General features: G+C 36.6%; 1 protein-coding gene across 4 annotated transcripts in view; it reads left to right on the forward strand.

Moving 5' to 3' along the window:
• LOC107586774 (arf-GAP domain and FG repeat-containing protein 1-like) overlaps positions 1–25,985 on the forward strand; it is a 30,488-nt gene extending 4,503 nt beyond the window's left edge. The window contains exons 2-14 of one of the 4 annotated variants that reach the window (XM_016274306.1): positions 14,534–14,627; positions 17,248–17,363; positions 17,772–17,934; positions 18,435–18,603; positions 19,266–19,388; positions 20,195–20,251; positions 21,772–21,975; positions 22,178–22,337; positions 22,423–22,502; positions 22,576–22,686; positions 24,492–24,641; positions 24,821–24,906; positions 25,388–25,985. In XM_016274306.1, the coding sequence (XP_016129792.1) occupies positions 14,534–14,627; positions 17,248–17,363; positions 17,772–17,934; positions 18,435–18,603; positions 19,266–19,388; positions 20,195–20,251; positions 21,772–21,975; positions 22,178–22,337; positions 22,423–22,502; positions 22,576–22,686; positions 24,492–24,641; positions 24,821–24,906; positions 25,388–25,447 (1,573 nt within the window). In that variant the 3' untranslated portion in view covers positions 25,448–25,985. Of the gene's footprint in view, positions 1–14,533; positions 14,628–17,247; positions 17,364–17,771; positions 17,935–18,434; positions 18,604–19,262; positions 19,389–20,194; positions 20,252–21,771; positions 21,976–22,177; positions 22,338–22,422; positions 22,503–22,575; positions 22,687–24,491; positions 24,642–24,820; positions 24,907–25,387 lie in introns of all 4 variants that reach the window. The other 3 variants (XM_016274298.1, XM_016274314.1, XM_016274310.1) reach the window with 3 other exon arrangements.
• The last annotated feature ends 189 nt before the right edge of the window (positions 25,986–26,174 follow it).

Below are 26,174 nucleotides of genomic sequence, written 5' to 3' on the forward strand. Positions count from 1 at the left end.
CTGAACTCTGCAGGACTGCGGCTCTCTAGGACCGAACTTGCCAACCCCTGCCTTAGACCTGCCCTGCATGAGCTGTCATCAGTCCGCCATTGTTTCACTGCCGGAACAGATGTAGACAAGAATGACTCCTAACAAGCGATTGAGGTGTTCTGTTGTTGGATGTAATAATGAACATAGCAGTCGTCATTTACTCCCGACATCTGAGCCGCTGAAGACGCAGTGGATTTAGTTTGTTTTTGAAGGGAATGCTCCCCCGATCTACCTAAATGCGTCTATGTTCACGCGGATCATTCATGATCCAGCCTCATCTACAGAAGAAGTGATTATAATGTTTTGTAATGAATCTTTGCAAATCGCCTTTCCTAATAATGTGCTAATCCTAAGGTGCTTTAGGACAGAAATGCTATAGCCACTGTAATTAAAAGAATATGTGGACATCAAAACGTGTAAACTCAGAGTGAGGGTTTGAGCTTTTATTTTGAAACCGCGATGTATTCTCCTGTGTTTGCGTGGATTTATAAATGATTTACCTTACAAATCTGATGAAATGGCGCACGTTGTGTTCCCAGATGAACGTTATAATAAACCCAAACTCACAACAAGATGCAGAGATGGAGTCTGAGACGCTCCACACATGTAAATGATAACAGTTCCTCTGGAACTACTGTGAATGGAGCCACTGTGTGACGCATGTACTTAACCTACACGCATGTAAATAATTAAAGCACATATACTGTATTAGAACTGCATCACATATAATTATTTAATTAAATCGTAGCATTTGTGAATTCACAATTATGCTTAATTATGATTTTTAAATGGCTTTAATATATCATGCAGCCTTGGGAAACAGTCTAATAATGTGTTTTATGGATTCTTTTGCCAGTTAGTCGACGCGAGCAAAATGAAGTCGAGGATTTTAAAAAATCGAATAGTCGAATAAAAGCAAATCGCGACAGCCCTATCTGAGTGACCGCTCTACAAAATGACAAAGAATGGTCAATAATTCTCCAAAAGGCAGAGGAGAGGATAGTGAGATGGGTGCGATCGATTGAGCAAATAAAAGAAATACGAGTTTATTGTTCTAGCTGAACTCTTCTAGAGTCCTGTAAGTTAATAAGGGATGATGTATTTACACTGGTTCCATCGACAAAAAGCAACTAAGATTTTTCCATTGGCTTTTGGATTGTTGCAGAATGTAAGTTCTGTGACCAATAAACGTTTATGCTTCTTACACGTTTTGTTAATTGAGATAATCTTCCCAAATGAACAAAAATGAATTTTGAAGCCTAAATAGAATCATTAGAAGTAAAAAGCTAAAAAATACACCATGGTTATTGGTCACATGACTTCAACGCCACTACCATTAAGCTTTTGAAAACGTAATATCCCTGACAGCCTCTGTAGTCTCTTTTAACCACTTAGTAAGACACTTTTTACATGTCATGTAAAAAGTTGATCTTGTGTTAACCACAGACCTCATTTCAGGCACTGAACCAAAAACCCATTGACTTCGGGACAATGGAACCGGAAGTGCAAAAATGCTTGTTTCTGTCTTTTAGGGCTCAATCCTGCAGTGGTCTATTATTGCTATGCTTTTGGAAGTATCCTAATTTTCTATAGTTGTCCCTCCATTGCTGACGGTGTCTGTTAACGATGACCGTCATAGTAAACTCCATCAGGGGAGAAAATTGGGTTCTTTTCTAAGCACCAGCTTCTAAAATGACTTCAGTATCACCAGAGAAACATCTGCTCGCTGCACTGAAGCGTATGCACCAGATGTCAGACAGCCAAAGCATGGGAGTCGCCTTACAACCAGTCTGCAAATATTTGACTTTTTTGTACTTTTTAATATGCTGTAGCGTCTGGACCACTCAAACACACAATATATATTTTGTTAGCTAGATTTCACAAATACTTGCACTTCTGCATTTAGCCGTTTCAACCTTATTCCACCTTATGTTTAGCTGAAAGGACATAGTAGTCAAAAGCATAATGTATGCACTTTTCTCTGTGGGTTATGGAAAAGTGAATGATTTATGTGCTAAGCTATTAATGTATGAGCTATTAGGTGTTGGATTTTAATTAGGGCATTTGCATGGGGAGATGATCCTCTGGCTTTGCCGGATTCACAAGTGTGCCAGTGATTCCCAGTTTTAATCGAGAAGAACTGAATGTAGATTTTGCCATGCTGCTTTTACACAGTGTTTTTCAAGTCTTTTCAGTTGTGGGCTGAAATGAGTTTAAATTAATTGGATGGAGCATTTTTGACTGAATTTTGTCAGAAATTAGGGATGTGCTATATTTTGGTGTCACATTGCTGATAAAAAAAACTTGTCCATTGATAGTGGATTTTAATTGTGCATGCTAAAAGCACTTTATGCATATTTTATTTTTTCATATTTAGTTAACCATCATCTAGGTTAGCGCTTAATTTACTTAATCTTACGCTTATGTAAAAACACAGTTAAATATAATCTTTAGCAACTCTCAAAATAAATGCAAATCTGATTTTATTTATTTTTCATACTTTTATATTTAAAGTGATTCATCTTAGTGATTCATCAAATTATTTTATTTATTTAGGTAAAATCTATATATTTTTCAATATTAGCCATTTATCTGTTATCGGCCATAATAACATGAGAATTATTATTGGCTAATTTTTAGGGATGCACGATATATCGGCCACCATATCGGTATCGGCCAAATTTTTCATATCGGTGCATCCCTACTAATTTTAATTCTGTACATTATTTTATTTTATTCTATATCCTAACCCTAAAGTAAAATAACTTATCCCATATTGAAAATTCTTCATCCTCGGCCTCAGCACTTTATCAAATCGCTTTGATTTCTTCAGTTCTGTGTTAGAGACTTAAATATCCTGTAGTGATTTTGCTGCATTTCCTCTCACCTGATCTAAACTTTAATCATCTATGAATTTATAATCACTCTGATCATTCTCTGGCTTGTGCATATGACCATCAGTGAATATGTATGTTTCTTGAACAGGAAGTGTATGTCAAGTATTTGCAGCATCAGCAGCATGTGATCTGTACATGCACAGGAAGTGGAAACAGTAGGACAGGAAGTACACATTGTCCTCTCACTTCAGAGCTGTGTCAGTGTTTGTGTGAAAGGCCATTGCTACACTCACACTTTTCACATATTCACGTCATTTGATGGATGAAATCACAGTAGGACAGAAGTTTATGCTATGATTGTTTATTGTGAAATATTTGTTTCATCATTAGTGCTAAAATTGCGTTGTTTATATAGGGACAATTACAGTAAATTAAACAAAAATACTCTTCTCAGTGTCCAAAATAGACCTAATTTACCTGAATTCACCCTATACTGTATGTTATCAGTATAATATTGGCCATTGATCACATTGCTTATAAGATATCATTAGGAGAAGCCCTATCAGCTGACCACTGATCTCAACTGTGATTCCCCTCCTTGAATCTCTGAGCAGGAGCACAGATCTTTGGTCTGAGAAAGAGGAGCGTTACCTGAGTAGAGATTGGGTGAAGTCAAGTTACTGGGTAAACACGTTCCAGCACAGGGTGGGTCCATTTGTCTCTCTCTCTCTCTCTCTCTCTCTCTCTCTCTCTCTCTCTTTCTTCTATTTTCCTCTCCTCACTCACTTTCACTGTCTTGCTTTATCTTTCTTTCTCCTTTCTCACACTCTATCGTTTACCCACATAGGCTACTCTTCTGTCTTTCTTTCTTTCTTTCTTTCTTTCCTGTTCTCTCTATCTAGTTCACCTTTGTTTCCGTAGTCTCTGATATATCAGACACCGCAGGTCTTGTCTTGATTTTGATCATCACCTCGTACCACACGCTACTGTTTAGGCATGTGGCATTTTCTGTTGGCTGATTTGCCAATGTAGAAATCATCCATTTAAAAAAAAAAAAAACTGTAGTTTACTGTACAGTAGTACTCTTTATACTTTACTCTGTATGCATAATCTATATATATCTACATTGGATATATCCTTTAACCTTTAGCCTCTTTAGCTTTTTATCTTTGCTTCAAACATTTTTTATATTAAGCAGTAACTGTTTCATAAACACGATAAGGCACTCAAGGCCATGCTGTATTGTGATATCATGGCTAAAGGGCGTTATTTGGTATGCCACGTAAATATTATATATAAAAAGTGTTCTAAAAGGTTAATATGTAGTGAGTTGTGCAATAGTGAGTGGTTTGTACACTACAACTTCATGACTTGGCCTAATGGTTAGAGAGTCGGACTCGTAACCCAAAGGTTGCGGGTTCGAGTCTCGTACCGGCAGGGATTGTAGGTGGGGGGAGTGAATGTACAGCACTCTCCACCTTCAATACCACGACCGAGGTGCCCTTGAGCAAGGCACCGAACCCCCAACAGCTCCCCGAGCGCCGCAGCAAAAAATGGCTGCCCACTGCTCCGGGTGTGTGTTCACGGTGTGTGTGTGTTCACTGCTGTGTGTGTGCACTTTGGATGGGATAAATGCAGAGCACTAATTCCGAGTATGGGTCACCATACTTGGCCACATGTCACGTCACTTCACTACAAAAAAGATTGGGCTTAAAAAAATCTCTCATATTTGGAAAAAAAAATACAAATATATATATATATATATATATATATTAGGGGTGTAACGGTACGCGTATCGGGCAAATTCCAAATGGAAGTGATCATTCCTATCCCCTTGGTGTGGGGACTTTGGAGTGAGCAGGGCACATGCGTGCCGAAGGCCTTGTCCAAATACACACACTTGTGGTCTTCGCACTTGACCACTTGACTACTTATATGACGTATTTCCTGTATTTGGCCCAAGTGTTCAAGTGAGCATGAAGACCACAAGTGTGTGTACAACTTTTCATTACCTGATGGGACACACTTATAGTGTTGTAAAAACGCAAAGTGTTTACAGAGTTTTATTATTGTTTTCAATCCTTTGCATTTTAAAAGCAACTTCTAAATGTCTGTTCAGTAGTCCCTATAGATGACACAATTTAATTAAGTGATAAAAAGCAGTTGCAAATGTTGTACAAAAATACATATACTAATCTTTGCAGCAATAAAATGTGTAGCACTTTGTTTTACTACCAAATTATATGTAATATCTTATTATTATTAATATTTAACTTACATTGGAAAGGTTTCCGTGACCTCTCGCGCAATCTTGGCAAAAAGTCTCACGATTTTTTTCCAGAACATGATGCATGATGGGATACACTAACCTGTGTAGTGTGGGTTTAGTGTGCGTTAAGGGCACTGCGCTTTGGTATTTTTAAGACCTAGGACAGTCTTGCGCACTTACTTACTGTCGCGCGCACGCGCTCTCAAGTGGCCAAGACCACAAGTGTGGGTATTTGGACAAGGGGATTATGTAGTCGTTTGGAATGCACTTGGCAAAGGGAGCGATGTAATTTCCTTTCATTTTCTTCAGCTGGGATGTTCCCGTGACAACGCAGCAAAGTGTCTGTCAGCAGATGTCACTGTTTTAATGTCATAAATGTTTTTTTTATTGTTGTTGGCATAACTATTACAAAGAAACCATACATTTTATATTTTAAAAGTTTTTAAAATATGCTATATAATATATAAAAAACAATATATATAAAATGTATATTTTTTTAATGCCGGTGTCCATCAGTGAATCTGCTGACGGACACCGTGCTGCATTATCACGGAAACATCCCAGTTGAAGATAATGAGGAAATTACATCGCTCCCTTTGCCAAGTGCATTCCAAACGACTACATAATGGCACGCACGTGCCTTGCTCACTCCAAAGTCCCCACTCCAAGGGGATAGGAATGATCACTTCCATTTGGAATTTGCCCGTGAACCATTCGGTACACGATACGCATACCGTTACACCCCAATATATATATACATATACATACATACACACATACACTCCATACACCATAATGGTAAAGCAAAAAAAATGTTTTAACATCTTTGCAAATTTATTACAGATAAAAAACTAAAATGATTCCATTGCATAAGTATTCATACCCTTATCTGGGACAGTTGAAATTTAGCTCAGGAGCATTCTGCTTGTAGATGTTACTACACTAAGTGAGTGAAGTTAACCTGTGGCAAATTCAATTGATTGGGTATGATTTGGAAAGGCACACACGCCTTAATAAAAGGTCTAACAGCTGATAATGCATATCAGAGCAAAAATCAAGCACTGAGGTCAAAAGAACTGCCTGTAAAGCTCAGAAACAGGTTTGTGTCAAGCCACACATCGAAAAAAATTCTGCTTCATTGAAGGGTCACAGAAGCATGTAGTTTCTATTACCCTTAATAGAAGAAGTTTGAAACAACCAGGACTCTTCCAAGAACCTGATGGTCACTCTAGTTGAGCTCCATGATCATATGTGGAGATAGGAGAAATCTACAGAGGGACAAACATCACTGCAACACTCCACCGATCTGGGCTTTATGACGGTGTGGCAAGACTCAATCCTCTCTTCAGTTAAGACACATGAAAACACACTTGGAATTTACAAAAAAGCACCTAAAGAACCCTCAGACTCTGAGAAACAGGATTCTCTGTTCTGATGAACCTCAATTCTAAGCATCATGTTTGAAGGAACCCAGCTCTGCTCATCACAAAGAGTACCATCCCAAAAGTAAAGGTGTGCTGGTAGCAGCCTCATGCTGAGGGGCTGTTTTTCAGCGGCGGATTCTCTGTTCTGATGAACCTCAATTCTAAGCATCATGTTTGAAGGAACCCAGCTCTGCTCATCACAAAGAGTACCATCCCAAAAGTAAAGGTGTGCTGGTAGCAGCCTCATGCTGAGGGGCTGTTTTTCAGCGGCAGGGACTGAGGGACTCGTCAGAGTAGAAGGAACGCTCAGTGCAGCAAAATATAGAGATGGCCTTAATGAAAACCCAGTCCAGAGCATTCAGAACCTCAGACTGGGCAGAAGGTTCACCTTCCAACAGGACAATGACCCTAAACACACAGCAAGAGTGGCTTATAGACAACTCTGTGAATGTCCTTGATGGCCCAGCCAGAGCCTGGGATTGAACCCAGTCAAATATTTCTGGAGAAACCTGAAAATGTGCATCTGCCCCCATCCAACCTGACAGAGCTTGAGAGGTGAAGATATGAGGAGAAGGATGGCAGATAATTGCCAAATGCTGATGTGCAAACTAAGCTTGTCGCATCATACCCCAAAAGACTTGAGGCTGTTAAGGTTCTTCATCTAAATATTTAGTTAAGGATATGAATACTTATGCAATGTACTTATTTCGGTTTTTTATTTTTAATACATTTACGAAGTTGTGACATTTCTGTTTTTGCTTTGTCAGTACGGTGTAGTATGGAGTGTAGATTGATGTGGAAAAAAAGTAATTTAAAGCAGTTTAACTGAAAGGGGTCATATGATGCTATTTAAATTTTTCCTTTCTCTTTGGAGTGTTACAAGCTCTTGGTGCATAAAGAAGATCTGTAAAGTTGCAAAGACTAAAGTCTAAAATCCAAAGAGATATTCTTTATAAAAGTTAAGAGTCAACCACGCCTACCTAAAACGGCTCGTTCTTACACGCCCCCACATGTCTACGTCACGATGTGGGAAGATTTGCATAACGCCGCCCAAATGTTCAAGCAAAGAAAGAAGGCGTAACTTTTATTCTCACTGTAGTATTGTTGCCGCTGCTGCCATGTCGTGAAGGCGCTGTGTGTTTCATTGTGAAAGCGAAACTACTTTGTTTGGTCTTCCAAAAGAGGACTATATCCGCTTCGTTATGCCTAGAGCTGATCCATGCTGGTCGCTGAGGAAATACATCAACTTCGTGCTGTGTTTCCTGATCCTGGTAGAGTAGACTACAATGCCGGCTGTTCTGACTCACAGACTGTAAGTACGTTTTTTATATTTAAAGAATTTGCCACTGACGATTCAAACGTGAGTTTTGAGCAGTGTAGAGTAGCACTTGTTGTTTGTCATTTCTCCGATCACAAATGCAGACATGGTTTTATGTTTACGTGGCGTGATGCAACGCAACGCGTAAAAAGACAGTACAAGTCATTATAATCCGTAATTATGTCCCCACTGGATGCAACAAATGCCTCGTTTATAATGGGTTTTAATGTTTTGTCTCGTTGCTCCAGCCGGACAGGGCATAACAATATGGTAGGGGCGTAACATTTCCATCACACGCTTGAGGTATTCGGCCAATCATAACGCACTGGATAGCTGGCCAATCAGAGCACACCTCGCTTTTCAGACCGATGAGCTTTGTAAAAATCGCCGCGTTTGAGAAAGGCGGGCATAGAGTAGAAACAATAATGTACAGTATGTGGAAAATAATGTGTTTTTTGAACCTTAAACCGCATAAACACATTTCATTACACCAAATACACAAAATAATGTTCTTTTTAGCAACATCATATGACCCCTTTAAGGCAGCAACATAAAATGTGAAAGAAATGAAGGGGTGTGAATACTTTCGCAAGGCACTGTACATATACATACATACACACACACACAATCTGCTTTCTATTTGAATATATTTTAAAATGTAATTTATACTTGTGATGGCAAAGCTGAATTTTCAGTAATTTTTACTCCAGTCTTCAATGTCACATGATGCTTTAAAAATATTTTTGTGGAAATAGTGATACATCTTTTTCAGGATTGATTAATATTATATTAGAGCCCGACCGATATGGGTTTTTTGGGGGCCGATACCGATATTAGGGAGTAAAAAAGACTGATACCGATATATAGGCCGATATTCATTGTGTAGGCTATATTTTAGTACAGTATAGTCAAAAGTTTGGACTCACTTCCCATTCGTGTGTCCACACTTTTGACTGGTACTGTATATAGAATACAGTATATAGCCTACATAAACAGATTATACATACATAAACACATTTTTTGCAATGATAACTCAAATGTGGTGATCAAACACTTATAATGATGTGACAAACATAGGCCTATGTAATGGAGGCAGGGTATTTAACAATAAAATGTATTATTCAAAGTGAGTCTGACATCAGTGCACTTAACAGTAAACTTCACTTATTATAAATAACTTGAATAACACAAATGGAACAAAATATATATAACTTGAATTAAGAAATTAAGCAAGGTAACCGTGTAGGGCAAGCAAGCTACTGCCAAACCAACAGGGGCAAGTTTATGCAGGAAGCACAGCTTTTCCAAATGTAAACATCTAAAATGAATAAATAATAATAATGAATAATATTTTTTTCACTATATATTGTTGAATAATATTATTTATTTTCTGGTAATCCAATGAACATGCAGGACATTTGTATTTAAATCGTCTTTTTGCAGTTTAATATTCACAGACGCAGTCTATATATATATATATATATGTACTGACCTGTTTTTTATGTATTCATCAAAAATAAGACAAATTCCATGAAATTCCGCGATATACAGTAAATTCCGTTTTTATGACAGGATTCCGCGATTTCGTCCATGTTTTCTACATCGAGGAAATCATAGGGCCATACTAATGTAGCAAACAAATATGATAAGCTCATTGTGAGAGTAAAAGACGAGGGCATTGATGTTTATTTACTTAGCATTGAGTCTCTCCAAGTACACTCTTAAAAATAAAGGTGCTTCACGATGCCATAGAAGAACCTTTTTGTCTAAATGGTTCTATAAAGAACCTTTAACATCTAAAGAACCTTTCTGTTTCACAAAAGGTTCTTTGTGGCGAAAGAAGGTTCTTCAGATTATAAAAAGGTAAGAAAGAGATGGTTCTTTAAAGAACCTTTGACCAAATGGTTCTTTGTGGAACCAAAAATGGTTCTTCTATGGCATAGCTTGAAGAACCTTTTGAAGCACCTTTATTTTTAAGAGTGTAGGTGACAACGTAGCATTAAATCAACATTCAACAGACTCAAGCCACCACCGCACTGCCGTCTATTGGACTGCAGAAAGATATTAACTTTTCAATCTGCTACGTTACTGACTGTACTGAAAAACTATGCTGACACCGTGTCTGCGCTGCAACAGACCAGAACCATCTATTCATCACATCATCATGCAAAACAAAGAATTCGAATCGTAATAATGTGACGATCAAACATAGGTGCGGGTGGGCGGCGGGCGGATCATTTGAAGCAGCGGACTGGGGTGAAGTTTGAGCTCATCTGCGCATCTCTACACTACACTGTCCTGGGTCCAGTAGCAAACAATGGAGCACGCTCTGCTAGACAAACTAAGTAATTACACCTTTCAGAAGCATTTAATCTGCGTTATATGTTCTGTAAAAAAAAAAGTCCAAATCGGCAGCATATTCACCAATACCGATATATCGGTGACAGGCTCATATCAGCCGATAATATCGGCTAAATTATATATCGGTCGGGCTCTAATTATTATAATTTTTTTTTTTAATGGTATTAGTATTTTTTTTAAATAATCGTATTAGTATTTTAAAAAATATATACATCTTTTACTCACACCAAACTTTTGAACAGTAGTCTGTCCTAATACTTTCCTCCAGACATGCATTGTCAGATGCTTTTTTGATGTGTGTGCGTGTGTTTTGTGGGTTTGCTGATGACTTGCATTGATGTGTTCAGAGGAAGTTTGAGCATTTTTTGCTTGCAGTGATTTCTTAAGAGGAACTAGAATATTGCGTAAACTCTGACACACCCACACTCTCACAGACCTCACAAAACTGTGTATTTCTCTCTCTGTTTGCCATACATTATTACTATGTGGAGACTGGCCACTCGCCCAGTTTCTGACCCATTTTCCCCGAGCCCATCATCCACCTGCTCAGAGCATCATCGTCTCACACACACACACACACACACACACACACACACAACCTTGATACAACCACCAATCACACAAGCACACCTCACACTCGTGGCTTTTCTCATTAATGAAAGCAGATGCGGCATTTGCAGGCTCACCCAGTGTGTGAAGTCGATGTCAGAGCTTCTCACCACCAGCTAAAATGGCTTTCTCACACGCTACTCTTAAAGGTTAAGCATTGGCCTTAGGCACTGTTAGCTAACTTTCCATCTCAAACATTAAAACAAAACATTGGCGCTCTTTTGAAAGCTGCTCTGAGCGGCAACACTTTAGTCAAATAAAAACCCTCTGAACAAATGCAAGTAACCCAGTAAACGTGGGATCAGGCCTGGGTTACTCTTCATGTTTGTGTAGTATGTGTGTCAGGGTCATTCATTTGGCAATGCCGCCCGAGATAGGTGTAAATCCATCTAGCTGTGTCCTGAATCCTGATCTAAATAATGTTCAGTTGTCCTGGTGACTCGGATTAAAGGGATAGTTCACCCAAAAATGAAAATTAGCCCATTATTTAAGCCATCCTAGGCGTATATGACTTCCTTCTTTCAGATGAATCCAATCGGAGTTATATTAAAAATTGACTTTGATCTTTCAAGCTGTTTAATGGCAGGCAGCGGGTGTTGCAGTTCATCAGTCCAAAAGAAGTTAAATAAAGCACATCCATCCATAATAAAAAGTGCCTCACACAGCTCCGGGGGGTGAACAAAGGCCTCCTGTAGCGAATCGATGCGTTTTTGTAAGAAAAATATCCATATTCAAAATGTAATAATCACCTGGGACATTCTGGTATCTTCTTGTGTTCCACAAATGAAAGTCATACAGGTTTGACACAACATGAGGCTGACCATTTTTAGTTTTAGATGAACTACTTGCGTACATATGCACAATTTTACCATTGTGTTTTTGAGCAAGGATCCACTTCAGGTTACTTCAAGGGACTTCCTCTGCAGTAAGATGCACTGTAAGTCACCTTGAATTTAAGCAGCTGCCAAATGAATGAATGTAAATACATATTCATAGCACATTTGCATAATTATCAAGCATTATACTATGAGACTGCTGAAGAATTATTCCTGGTTCTATTGGTTTCAAGTTTTGGGACTTGTTGAGTTAGTTAGACGTTCGGCTTGAGGAAGTTTAGCCCGAATGGTTCTTGGGGGCCACGGTTATAGAATCCCAACCCTGTGCCAATGGCCCGCAGTAGTTCGTTTAAATAATTTAGCACCTGGTCTAATCTTACCAAGGCCTTGGTGTTCATGCCCTTTAGAATTTATCAATGAATGCCTCATGTCTCCATAGACACACACACACACACACACTCATAATATAATGTAGAGGAAGTAACAGGTGACAACTGTAGAGGTGGAAAATTGTTTTGGGGGAATTTACCAGAGCACTTGCATTCTCACATGCAAACAAGCAGCGAATGTTAGTGCAGAAGTGGCATGTTGATGTGTGTGTATGCGTCTTTTGGGGGTTTCGAGGGGGTGTGTTTGTGTGAATGGTGTTTTGAACATCTGTTGCGGCTCAGGTGTCAGATGAACTGTCTCCCGTTTCAGCACAGATGGACAGCGGAGTAGCTTTAAATGTCTTTTCCATACTTACACATGTGCTAAATGCACCCTCCCATCGCACTGGCATAGAAACAGGTGCATGGAAGTGTTTCTTAAAGAAATAGTTCAGCCAAAAATGAGTTTTGTGTTCCACAAAAGACAGGAAGAGATACAATTTTATTATTGGGTAAATTGTTCCTTTAACTACCTAAATGAACTTCCTGTTAGTTATTAGCTGCATCATTAGATGAAAGAAAAAGGAAGAGATTAGGGGATGGAAAAACAAAACGGATGTGTAAGAGAAGCAGAGGCGGCTTGTCCAGTACACAGACTCTGATCCCTAGAGAGCAAATCTGAGCATGCTAACAGGGTAAATACAGGAAGGAAACAGGGTTTCTAATGGGCAGCCCTTACACATGTTTACATTGCTCTTGGGCATTCAGAGATCAAGTGTTCAAAGATCATGAGGCTGTGGAGTAAACACACATGCACGTTCAAAGACGCATTGAATCCTCAGATGCTCCTCCAGTTGTCTTCAGTTTCTCATCTAGTTCTTCCTGGGAGGTTCTTATGTTTTGTAATTCAATTTTAGTGAAGTTACTGGACAATTATAGTACTGTTCAGAAAGATTTTTTTTTTGGAAGAAATTAATACTTTTTAAAGGGTTAGTTCACCCAAAAATGATCCGCCCGGAACTGCTTCCAGTGTATAACAGTGAGCGCAAGCTAGATTCAAGTGACTATTATGTTTTGAATATGGATATTTTTCTTACAAAACTGCATCGATTCGCTACAAAAGGCCTTTGTTCACCCCCCGGAGCCATGTGAGACACTTTTTTTTTTTTATGGATGGGCACATGTTATTTAACTGCTTTTGGACTGATGCATGCAGCACCCGCTGAGTGCCATGAAACAGCTTGAAAGATTAAAGACAATTTTTAATATAACTTAGACTGGATTCATCTGAAAGAAGAAAGTCATATACACCTAGGATGACTTGAGGGTGAGTAATTTATGGGCAAATTTACATTTTTGGGTGAACTAACCCTTTAATAAAGACATTTATAAAGTGACTAAATATTTCAATTTTAAATAAATTGTTCTTTTGAACATATTCATCATAGAATCTCAAAAAAAGTCATGATTTCCACAAACAATTGTCACAGTTTCCACAAAAATATTAAGCAACAACAACATTAATTAATAAGAAGAAATGTTTATTGAACACCAAATCAGCATATTAGAAGGATTTCTGAAAAATCAGCTTTGACATCATAGGAAAAAAACTATATTTTAAAATGTATTAAAATAGAAAAGAGTTTTTAAGATGTAATATTTCATAATATTACTTTTTACTGTATGTCCATCAAATAAATGCAGCCTTTGGGAGTAAAATATATAAAACAAAGTCTCACTGACCTCAAACTTAGAACGGATGTGTGCATATTGTTTTCTCTCTTTTACACTTTTTATTTTTGTTCACATTTTTCTTTTTTAACAGTATTATCGAAATAAGAGGTAAAGATGAAATTAGGGATGTGATTCAGCAAAAATGTATTATTCATTTATAAACCATCCTTCTAAATTGTTGCATTCCTTTCAGTGAGGCAATTTATGTAAGAACAGTTTTACGATGTTTACACAGATTCATGATTAAGTCCTTGTGTGTGTAATTGAAGCTTTAAATATTTTATCATTCTTGTTCTGTTGAAGAATGATAGGAAAGCCTTTTGTCTTATAAAATGGCTTAATTATGACCCATATTCCACCATGATTCTTTAATTGACATGACATAATTTTAACTCAGAAAATCCAGTTTCCTACAGTTAATTACGACTTCCTAGTGCTGTTTATGTGTTCTCATCTCTTAAATGCGGTCGTTCCATCATTAGCTCACCTCTCTCTTTACACTATCACTTTCTTCCGCCCCCCTCATACACACATACGCTCCCGTTCTCTCCACACACAGACTTGGCGAGGTGCCGAGTAGTCTGACTTTGTCCTTGTCCTAGATCTGTGTGTAATAAGCAGGTTTGTAATGAAGAGTTACAGCGACAGCGAGCAGAAAATCTAATTCACACTGCAAGCGATTTACAGCACTTTATTTAATTAACATGTTATAATTTTATCTCCTATCTCTCTTTCTCTTCCCTTTAGACGAGGCCTGAATCCCCCCCACAGAGTGAAGTCCATCTCCATGACGACCTTCACGCAACAGGAAATAGAATTTCTACAGAAGCATGGAAATGAGGTAATTGATGATGGCGCAGTCGAAAGTGCAGTGGTGTTATTAATGACATAGCAAATGTGTCGTCATCTGTGTGGGCTGTCTGTGCTGATATCTGGATACCAATGAGCTGATGATTTATGGGGTAACAGATGCCTATGATAAGATAACAGGAATTTCTGTGAAATTTTTTTTTTAACACATGCATAGCTTGAACGGTGAGTAACAGCTATAAAATTGTTATTTGTGTTAAAAAAAAGTAGTTCTAGTATTTCTTATTTATTTTTTATTTGTTTTTTTTTTTTTATTATAAAAGTAATTCATATTTTTACTTAGCAAATATGCATTAAATTAGTCAAAAGTGACTTTTACATTGTTACAAAATATTTATTCAAAAAAATTATTCTTTAAAATTTTCTGTTCATCAAAGAATCCAGCTTTTTTTAAGGCAGGTGTGATCTCTTCTAAAGTCTAGGTTTCTCTAAGAGCTTCTTCTAGGCGACCACTGATGAGACCACTTTTCTTCTCCCTCTTCCCTTTCTCTGTCTCTGCTTAACTCAACATTCCTGGGATTTTTCCCAGGTCTCGTGAGGCCTGATTTACGAGGATGAGCTGGAAATGATGTTGCGTGCCGAGAAGAGTCTTATTTGAGCGCTCTGTTTCTCATTACACACATGCTATAATCTCCTGTTTAAACCATAATGAACTTCAGAATGGTGTGTGTGTGTGCGCGCGTGTGCGTGTGCGTGCGTGTGTGTGTGTGTGTGTGGACATTTTGTTTTATGACGTTGTTTTATGTGGGTCCCAATTCAAACCGGCTTGAACACACTGCAGGTTTGGTGTATTAAAATCTCACAGCATCTGTCAGTCTGAACTTCTGATTTGGTTTTCGATGATGAGGGCATGTCACGCAAACTGTTGATGTTGGCAGGACTTCAGTAATTTGTCTAGTTTACTAAGTAACAGATTAATTTGCGGCAAAATATTGCAGAGTTTGGTTGCACGAATGATCTTTATGAACAACGCAAGATTCACTACTATTAAAAGTCTGAGGTTGGTAAGATTTTTTAAATCTCTTTAAGTCTCTTATGCTCACAAAGGCTACATTTTTTGATAAACAATACAGTAAAACACAAATATTGTGAAATATTGTTACAATTTAAGATAATACTTTTCTATTTGAATAAAATGAAATTTATTCCTGTGATGGTAAAGCTGAATTTTTATCAGTTATTACTCCAGTCTTCAGTGTTACATTTTCATTCAGAAGTCATTGTAATATGCTGATTTGCTGCTCAAGAAACTTTCCTTTAATATTATCAATGTTGAAAACAGTCAGGATTTTTTTGGTAAATAAAACATTTAAAAGAACAACATTTATTTGAAATATAATTTTGATCAACTTACTGTTTAAACAATTACATTTTATTCCATCCTTGATGAATAAAAATAGTTTTCTTAATAAATAAAAAAAAATGTAGTGACCCCAAACATTTTAATAGAAGTGTGTATAAATTGCATTTACCATCCTTTTAAAAGTTGATAAGCCTTTGTGTTTGGCTATTTTAAATATGCACAGTTACATTATTTTTTGCAGTTTATTTAATTTTTTTTCGTGCTATTCACTCAAAGGTTTTTGAAACCAATAAGACACAGTTGTACAGATTATTAATCCTGTCAATTTATTGCTTGTCGGACAAAGAAAAAATTAACGTAATTGAGAGTTTATCTGTATTTAGTTCAGTAATTTGATGGTTGTTAAACGTCATGTGACAAAATGTATTGTTTCAATATGTCTTGCTTTTTTTGATAATATTCAGTGGTCATATATTTAGTATGCCATTCTGAACTGTTGAAGGCAGATGCACTGATTTCTGGGTAATTTTTGCGCTTTTATTTCATGAATGAGCCCAACCTGGCCTCTTTTGGACCAGCAAGACCAGTTCATACAAACACAAAGTGTTAATACATTAATGTTTGAGGCTCATAGAGCCCTTCCTTGAGAGTGTGTGTACAGCTCCTCATCAGAGTCAAGTGATTGTGTCTTCACTCTGCTGTTGCTATTCATAATTAATAAGCTGCTACCACTGTTTCCTGTGGGTGTGTGTATGTGTGTATAAAAATACACAAATGTGTATCTGCATTGATTATATCTAAATGGAGGCAGTGTCTTTACTGCTGTGAGAGGTTTCACACATAACACTTGGTATGTAGTGGTTGCAAAGCCTTACGGTTTAATTATTTATTTATCAGTTGTGTTATCTGAGTGCATGTGTGTTTGACTCAACAAGAAGAGTTTATTTAAATGTTTTCTCAAATGTCATCTTGAGATTATGGTTTCCTTTTTAAGAATGTGTGTGTGTGTGTGCATGTGTGTATTCAAAGTGAGACTTTCCTTAGTATGAATGACTGCATTGTTTTTTTCACACACATGAGGCAGTGAGAAAGAGATACTGTCTGTCTGAAGGATCGTTCTGTTTTTCTGTCTTTTCTAATAAACTGAGGATTAAAGTGACTGAGTTGCTGTTAAAAAAAAATCTTGTTTTCTGACATATGAATCTCTGTTTCACATGTTTATGGTATATTTGAATGTCTGACCTCTCTCCTTCTCTCTCTTCGTGTGTGTGCTTTCATGTATATGCAGGTATGTAAACGGATATGGCTCAGCCTTTATGATGACAGAAACCTGGCCATCCCAGACTTCAGAGAACCTCAGAAAGTCAAAGAGTTTCTTCAGGACAAATACGAAAAGAAGCGATGGTGAGAGACAACATGGGCTGAAATGTTCTTTATTATATTTGATATTTAACAGGAATCATGTTCATTCAGTCATCATTATCACACAATAAACCACTATGCAAAGTGAGCTGTACATTATCCCACTTATTACAAAACAAATAAATGGGCATGAGTTGTGAAAATAAAATATGAATATAAACTGAAATGCACATGTAAGTGGTTCTCATAGTCTTGATTTGCACTTTATTTTGCATTTGTGGTTTCAAATGGATTCATTTTATCCTGGTATTTCCTGAAACTTTCCCAGTGTTCACTATGCACCTCTAAGATTATATTTGTATAGGCAAATATTTTTCTCAGTATGATAAGGATAAAATGAACACATTGTTGTGTATGTGTTCTCTTCTCATTTAAATGTCTTTCTCTCAGGTATGTTCCTCCAGAGCAGGCTAAGACGGTGGCGTCGGTTCACGCGTCAATCTCTGGTTCATCTGCTAGCAGCACCAGCAGCACTCCAGAAGTCCGACCTCTCAAAACATTACTGGGGGAATCAGTACCCACTTTACACCTCAACAAAAAAACACCCAGCCAGGTAACAAAACTAACGTATACAATACTGTGAATAAAAGGATGCATTACATTGATCAGTGTCAGTAAAAACACTTATTTCAATTTCAAATAAATGTTTTTTTTTAAGCTTTGTATTCACAAAGAATTCTGTAAAAAAAAAAAGTATCGTGGTTTCCATAGAAATATTAAACAGCACAAGCATTTTCAACGTTGATAATGGTAAGAAATTTTTCTTGAGCAGCAAATCGGCATATTTGAATGATTTCTGAAGGATCATGTAACACTGAAGGCTGTACTAATGATGCTGAAAATTCGGTTTTGCATCACAGGAATAAATTACATTTTGAAATGTATTAAAGTAGAAGATAGTTATTTTAAATTGTAATAATATTAGATCAAATATTTTAGATTAAATAAATGCAGCCTTGGTGAGCATAAGAGACTTACGCCAAACTATCCTAACTATATACAAACTACTTTCTTCATACATATTTCTGTTTTTTTTTTGGCTTGCTCTCTCAGTCTCCGGTTGTGTCACGCACTCAGCTGACCCAGCAGCAGCAGCAGCAGCATCAGGACAGGAGGTTCAATCTGCTTAGCGATCTAGGTGGCGACATTTTTGCAGCTCCGCACTCGCAGTCCACAGGCAACGCAAACTTTGCCAACTTTGCACATTTCAACAGTCATTTGGGTAAGAACACACTCGCGCTACACTAACAAACTAAACCATCCATTAAAAAAGGTTAGGACAACTCCTAGTCCCCATCATGCTGCACTAGACTTATTGACAGCCACTGCCACAAAACTTCTCATGAAATATAAACCACTAATGTTTACTGGCATCTCTAGAGGATAATGGTTGTGCGTTTGAATCGGTTAATGCCAGTAAACAGGTTCGGAGGTAAACACACACACACCATTTGGAAGCCATTATGGCCAAACCTGCCTTGTCTGTTAAAATGTGCACGGCTGGAGCTAGTGCATTCTAGGTAGAGGTTTCTGTTCATGTCATCTGTATTTGTCTGTGTGTAGTTTTATTTGTGGGTTTTTAGTGGGTTTGTGTTATTAAGCATTATATAATTCACTTTATATCAGTGTATGTTATATCTTCTTAAGCAACCAGCATTTATAAGTCAGAACCATTACTGTTTAGATTTGCTAAATGAACAAGTTCGAATTTTAAATGAAATGTGAGAATTAATTGAATTTTTAAGAGGAATTTTCCTAATCTCCTAAATTGACCTAAATGCTTGATATGTTTATCCCATAGTTTCATCCTTGTTTCACTGTCATTCCTCATTCCATTTTCTGTTTGTGTTTGTTTGCTTGTTTGTTTGTGGTGGACCCCAGCAGCGCAGAATGCAAATTCTAATGCGGACTTTGCGAATTTTGATGCGTTTAATAATAGTTCTGCTGCTCAAACCACAGCGACATTTCCATCAGCTCCACAAGCCCCATTTCAAGCCGCACAACCAGGTACAAAACACATATGAACATTCATTTACCTCAAACCTCCTGTTAGAAATGGCTCATTGTCCAAGTTGTGTTGTTAGAAATGTCACATAATAGTTATTCTTTTTGTGTGTCTTTTTTCATTGCTGTTTATATACATTATCACTTCTTAAACATTCTTCTTTTTTCAGTGGTGCTCTGGTTAAACTTTAAATTCTCTCTAATAAAAAAAATAAATAAGTCACTTGATGTTTCCAGTGGTGGGTGCAGAAACATCTGGTTGATTTTCTGTCATTTCAGTTCCTCACTATATCAGCTTGACTTATTTTTCTTCTGTTTTTGCTTAATTTTCTAAATGTGCAACTCTAAGCCAATTTGATCAAAAGTGACAGTTAAAGCATTTATAGTGTTACAAAAGATTTATATTTCAAATAAATGCTGTTCTTTTAAACTTTCCATTAATCAAAGAATCCTTAAAGAAAATGTATCAGTTTTCACAAAAACATTAAGCAACTGTTTTTGCATATTAGAACCTTTTCTGAAGGATCATGTGATACTGAAGACTGGAGTAATGATGCTGAAAATTCCGCTTTGTATCACAGGAATAAATTATATATTGTAATATATATCACAATATTACTGTTTTTACTGTATTTTTTATCAAATATATGCAGCGTTGGCAAGCACAAGAGAAAAATCTTACTGACGACAAACTTATTTTTTCTTCTTTCTTTATAGTTGTCTAATTTCTATTACTTTGACGTTTTTTCTTTTCTGCTTTTCTTAACATTCTTGCGCTGTCATTCACTCATTTCCTGTGCGTTCGTCAGTATACAACAGCAGTGTGGGCGAGTTTACCTCATCGATGCCTCCACTGGCCATGCACAGTAAGTCGCAGCTTGTGGGCCTTTCTGTGTCTTTCGTACACACGCTAACCCCCCAGTTAATTTGATGCTGTTTTCCTACTTGTGACACTTCATTGCAGTGGTGTAAAATCTGATTTTCCTTCCGCTCCTGATGTTGTTCCTGCGCAGAGGGAAAAAGCGTTTTGGGTCACATTGAGCTGTACTGTGAATATAACACACCATTCTTGAGATTAAGGGAAAAGCTATCTTGACACAAAGTTTTTAAATTGTGTTACATTTGTAATATAATAAATGCATTATTTTATAATAGTATGTATAATTCTATAATATATTTTTATTTGGACATACTGTATGCATTTTATGTATTTGTTATAGATTTATATATTTAAAAATAGTATAAAAAAATATATATATATATAGATTTTTATATATACACACATATATATATATGTGTGTATATATATATATACACAGAAATGTGTGTATGTATTACACACATTTATGTATATGTGTGTATAAATATAAATATATATATATATAGATTTTTATATATACACACATATATATATATGTGTGTATATATATATATACACAGAAATGTGTGTATGTATTACACACATTTATGTATATGTGTGTATAAATATAAATATATATATATATAGATTTTTATATATACACACATATATATATATGTGTGTATATATATATATACACAGAAATGTGTGTATGTATTACACACATTTATGTATATGTGTGTATAAATATAAATATATATATATATAGATTTTTATATATACACACATATATATATATGTGTGTATATATATATATACACAGAAATGTGTGTATGTATTACACACATTTATGTATATGTGTGTATAAATATAAATATATATATATATAGATTTTTATATATACACACATATATATATATGTGTGTATATATATATATACACAGAAATGTGTGTATGTATTACACACATTTATGTATATGTGTGTATAAATATAAATATATATATATATAGATTTTTATATATACACACATATATATATATGTGTGTATATATATATATACACAGAAATGTGTGTATGTATTACACACATTTATGTATATGTGTGTATAAATATAAATATATATATATATAGATTTTTATATATACACACATATACATAAATGTGTGTATGTATATAGCATGTGTGTGTATATATATATATATAGATTTATATTTATACACATGCACATAAATGTGTGTGTGTAATACATACACACATTTGTGTGTGTGTGTGTATATATATATGTATATGTGTGTGTATATATATATTCTTCACACATATATTATTAAACAATTAAAATGCTATTATATAAATTAATAATAAAAAAAATAGGATTTCCATGTTTTTAGCTTATCCTTAATTTATTAAAACAAAATGTGGTAAATGGCACAAGGTGCTCCACAACAACAAAACTTAGAGGGAGCATTGCTGTTGAACATTCTTTCGCTCTGTCACATATTTGCTCATCCTTTCTTTCCTTTCCACAGGCAGTTCATCAGGACTAGCTAATGCGAACTTTGCAGACTTCGAAAACTTCCCCAAATCTTGCGGTGCTGATTTCACCTCAATTAGCTCCACCCAGAGTAACTCAGTGGGAGAGGGGCATAAAGTGGAAGCAGTCAGCGTCTCTTCAGACCGATACGCAGCCCTCGCCGACCTCGACAACATGTTTGGCAGCAAACCTGAGCAAGGTACATCCAGGAATGAAATTACAGTTTTTGAACATTGACTCATTTTTCTGTCCATTTTTCAGTCAAATGCTATGTGAAGCTACAAAGCACAAGAAATCTTTTCAAAATCTTATTTATTAATACAATAAAAACTGGGGTACATGTTTTTTGTGGGGTACACAAAAAATGGCTAAAAATAACCACTTTCTGTCTCTCTCCACAGGAACGAGTTCAGCCCCTCCGTCAGCAGGTGTGGGTCCTCCACCTCCACAGGTGGCTCTGTTGGGCGGCAATCGCTACGCTGCTCTAGCTGTACTAGACAATGTCTTTAGCGCTTCAGTGCCAAACGTGAGCGGCTACAACACTGCCACCACCGCACAAGGGTGAGACTAGAAAGATACATGGCCCTTTACTTCTCAATGTCTTTTTCTCTGGCGTGTTAAGCTCTCTTTCCACTCTCGCATTCAGGTCTATGTTTGGATCCTCTACGGCTGCTCCTCCAGTTCAAGCACAACAGGGTTTACCCAGCATGCCTCAGGTTTTTGGAGGTAAGCATCTTTGAAATCTATTTGAGATATCCATTCAGTAAATCTCTTACATCTCTCATGTGTTTTTTAACAGGACCTTCGACGAATCCATTCGTCGCTCCCGGGGCTCCGCAGGCTCCTCCCACTAACCCGTTTCAGACCAATGGAAGAGCAGCAGTACCAGGAGTGGGTGTGGCCACAGCAGGTATGTACAGGGCTTAGGTCTACCTGCTAAATCTTAGTTTAAGTTAATCTTAGTTAATCTTAGTCGCAGAGAATCTTCTCAGAATTAACAGTGGGCTTTGTCCTCGGTTTTAAACGAGTTTAAGCAGCTCTTGTTTTGTGTCTCATTTATTTAACACACCAGAGGGCTTTGTGAAGAGTTTTAAGTGGGTCAGATACCCCCGGTATCCATGCTAGGAGCTAACAGCTTGAGATTGCTTTTACACACGCAAGATACAAAGCCACCGCAGAAGAGCTGCAGAGATTTTTGGGTCTCTACATCCCTGCAGCGGATAAATGTTGTGTGTGTTCATGTTCCAGAGAGAGAAAGAAAAAAGGCAGGAAGGGGAGGCATCTTTGGTTAAATGTGAATGAGAAGCAGATTTTTTTTGTCCCCTGAAATTTATATATAGGCCAAAAGTGAGAGAAAAGCTCAACTGGAGTGAGCTGCGACTGATGGTTTTGTCTGGTTGTGTTCTTGACATGCTGATCAGATATGTTAGGACCCCTGCTGGGTCAGGCTTACCCTGCGGCCCACTTCGGTATGTCCGTTTCTCTCTTTCTCTCATTTTCTGGGGCTTGGCCTTGACTGTAGACTAGTTGGCTTTATAAACTATGCTGACCGCTATTCTGTGGTCATCCTGACCTTTTGACCCCATTAAAGAAAAGTGTGCTTGTGTTGTCTTTAATCTGAGGTTGATGAACCCCAGATAAAGTATCAATATCCCATGTTCACTTCAGCTGTCATTGAAAATGAAAATTGAACAAATGCATATGTTCAATAGCCACTTAAAAGTGTGTTTATTTCATGAGATATAAAATATCAAGCCAAGTGGCATCTGCAAATAAATGAAATGCAAGAGCTTTTCTCAGCCACTTGTTTTGATGTTTTGTTATGTAATGCAACCGTTCAAATGTTTTGGGGTACGATTTGTATGTTTTGGAAGAAGTCTATTATGCTCACCAAGGGTATTTGATCAGAAATACAATAAAAGCAGAGCTGTTGTAAAATATGATTACAATTTAAATTTACAGTTTTTAAAAAGTAATTTATTCCTGTGATGGCAGAGCTGAATGTTCAGCATCATTACTCCAGTCTTCAGTGTCACATGATTTGGTTCCTCTTATGATTCATGCTGAAAACAGTTCTGCTGCTTAATAGTCATATTAGATACATTTCCTTTTTCCAAAACAAATCTGACCCCAAACATTTGAACAGGTTGTACAGGTGTGTGTATATATATATATATATATATATATATATATATATATTTTTTTATATATTTTTCATATACTTGCTGATGTTGATTGAATAACGTTAGTATTGGAAACTGTTGGTTCTTTGTTCTGTATTGTCTTTCCTCCTTTTTTGCTGTGAAGCTTTTGTCATGTTTTGCAGACTCATTGCCACAGATTTCTGTACTCAGGATAAAAATAGAGGAAGTGCTATTTTTAAAAAGTCAACATGACCCTTTTTCCTAGGCTTACTGTGATTGATTTGTCAGTACATATTATTTTAGGTTTGTCTTCCAAATTTAAAATTGGATTTGCTTTGACTCTTAAATAACTTTGCTTTTCTCAGTGGAGTGTTGGATTCCTGAAAAGTTCCATTTCAAATCCACTGATAAGTTAAAGTTAATTAGTCAGCTAGTTCAGCTGTTGTTTAAAGATTGTTTCAAGTGAAATTGAAGAGCAAACATTGTCAGTGCATCTCACAGATTGGCCAAGAACGGCACGTATATGTATGTCAAACTGAGATGTTAGCACAGAGCTCTTTGTGTCCCACAGCCTCTTTCGGTCCTCCGTCCATGAGCATGCCGACTGGGTTTGGAAACGCTGCTGCGTACAACCTTCCCACCAGCTTCAGTGGAAACTTCCAGCAAGCGTTTCCTGGACAGCCGTTCCCCCAGCAGCACGCGTATCCCCAACAACCCAACGGTAGGGGCTGAGAAAGACTTGCTGCAGTGATTTTAATACCATTATATTCATGGTGTACAATTAATTCCAATGTCATGCAGCTTTATGTAGAATGTTTCAGCTGTACTTCAGCGAAAAAGACTGTTTTACATGGTCACATTTCTTTTTTTGTATTCACATATTTGTCTCTTTTTCATTAGGAGGTTTTGCTGCATTTGGTCAGGGTAAAGTCACTCCGTTTGGACAGAACATGACGGCGCCTGGAGTAACCAACAATCCCTTCCTGGTGTGTTAAATTACTCATTTTGATTTATTGCAATCTACAGTATATATTAAAAAAAATTTATGTATTATAATTATAATATTTTAAAAGTCTTCATTTTATTCCAAATGTTACTTTGAGTCTCTTCATTTTAGTCATTTTATTTGTATTGTATTGTATTTATTTGTATTTGTATTTATTCAGTCAGATCTGTTATTAATTTACAATTAATAATTAATATATTGTACATTTTATAGCTTACATTCTACTCTAAATGTTCATTTGAGTCTCTTACTTTTATTCGTTTACTTTACAAAATAATTAAGTTAAATCTTATTAATGTATAATTATAATGATAGGTAGATAGATTTTTTTATATTCCAAATGTTAATGTAAGTCTTATTTTTATTTGTTTATTTATAAAATAACTTTATTTTGACACTAAATCTGTTGGGTTTCGGTTTCTTCTTGTCATCACATTTATCTTTTTTCTTTTCTCTTGCAGGCAGGGGCACCAGCAGCACAGTTTCCTGCAGGAGGCTCATCCACAAACCCCTTCTTATAGCACGCCCTTGTCCTCCGCTCCTCCAGTGGGCGGCCTGCGACTCGTTCACACCTCTTGCACTGTTTTGTTTCTCAAGTAGCTTTAAAAAAAACATCAAATTCTTAAAGGAATTTTTTTTATTGAATTTTAAGAGCAGAAGACTGAAAAAAACAGCAAATGAATATATACATGATCCTGTCTATGGCACATCCATAATGACAGAAAACAAAACAGGTTGCAGAGTTGTTTGGAGAAAAGGAGCTTTTTTTTACAGTGCTCCTTTTATCATTCCTGTGAACTGGCCTGACCTGGAAATCATCTGCACGACATGGTGGAGTTATTGCAAACCTCCTGTTCATGTTAATGCTGCAATTCTGTATATAATTCTTTCATAGAAATTGCTAAATTTTTAGGTCTTTGTGCATATCAGTATTTGTATCTTTAACACGCGTCCACACACACATACACACACACACACACACATGCTGCATATACGGCGTTGATGTCCGCCATGCTGTGAATAACATTAAGCAAGAATGTGGAATCCCTTTTTGACATCATAGTGTTGCCTTTTTGTGCTTTTGGAGTTTCTGAGAATGAGGCAAAAACTGTTTTTTTCCCCCGTTACGATGAGTTTAAACTACAAGACTCTTTTTGGATGTCAACTCCTCGACGCAAGACCACTTATGTTATAGAAATCTAAGTTAATGTGTGTGTGTATATATATATATATATATATATATATATA

Source organism: Sinocyclocheilus grahami, unplaced genomic scaffold, assembly GCF_001515645.1.
Source record: "Sinocyclocheilus grahami isolate Dianchi unplaced genomic scaffold, SAMN03320097.WGS_v1.1 scaffold6.1, whole genome shotgun sequence".
Lineage (NCBI taxonomy): Eukaryota > Metazoa > Chordata > Actinopteri > Cypriniformes > Cyprinidae > Sinocyclocheilus > Sinocyclocheilus grahami.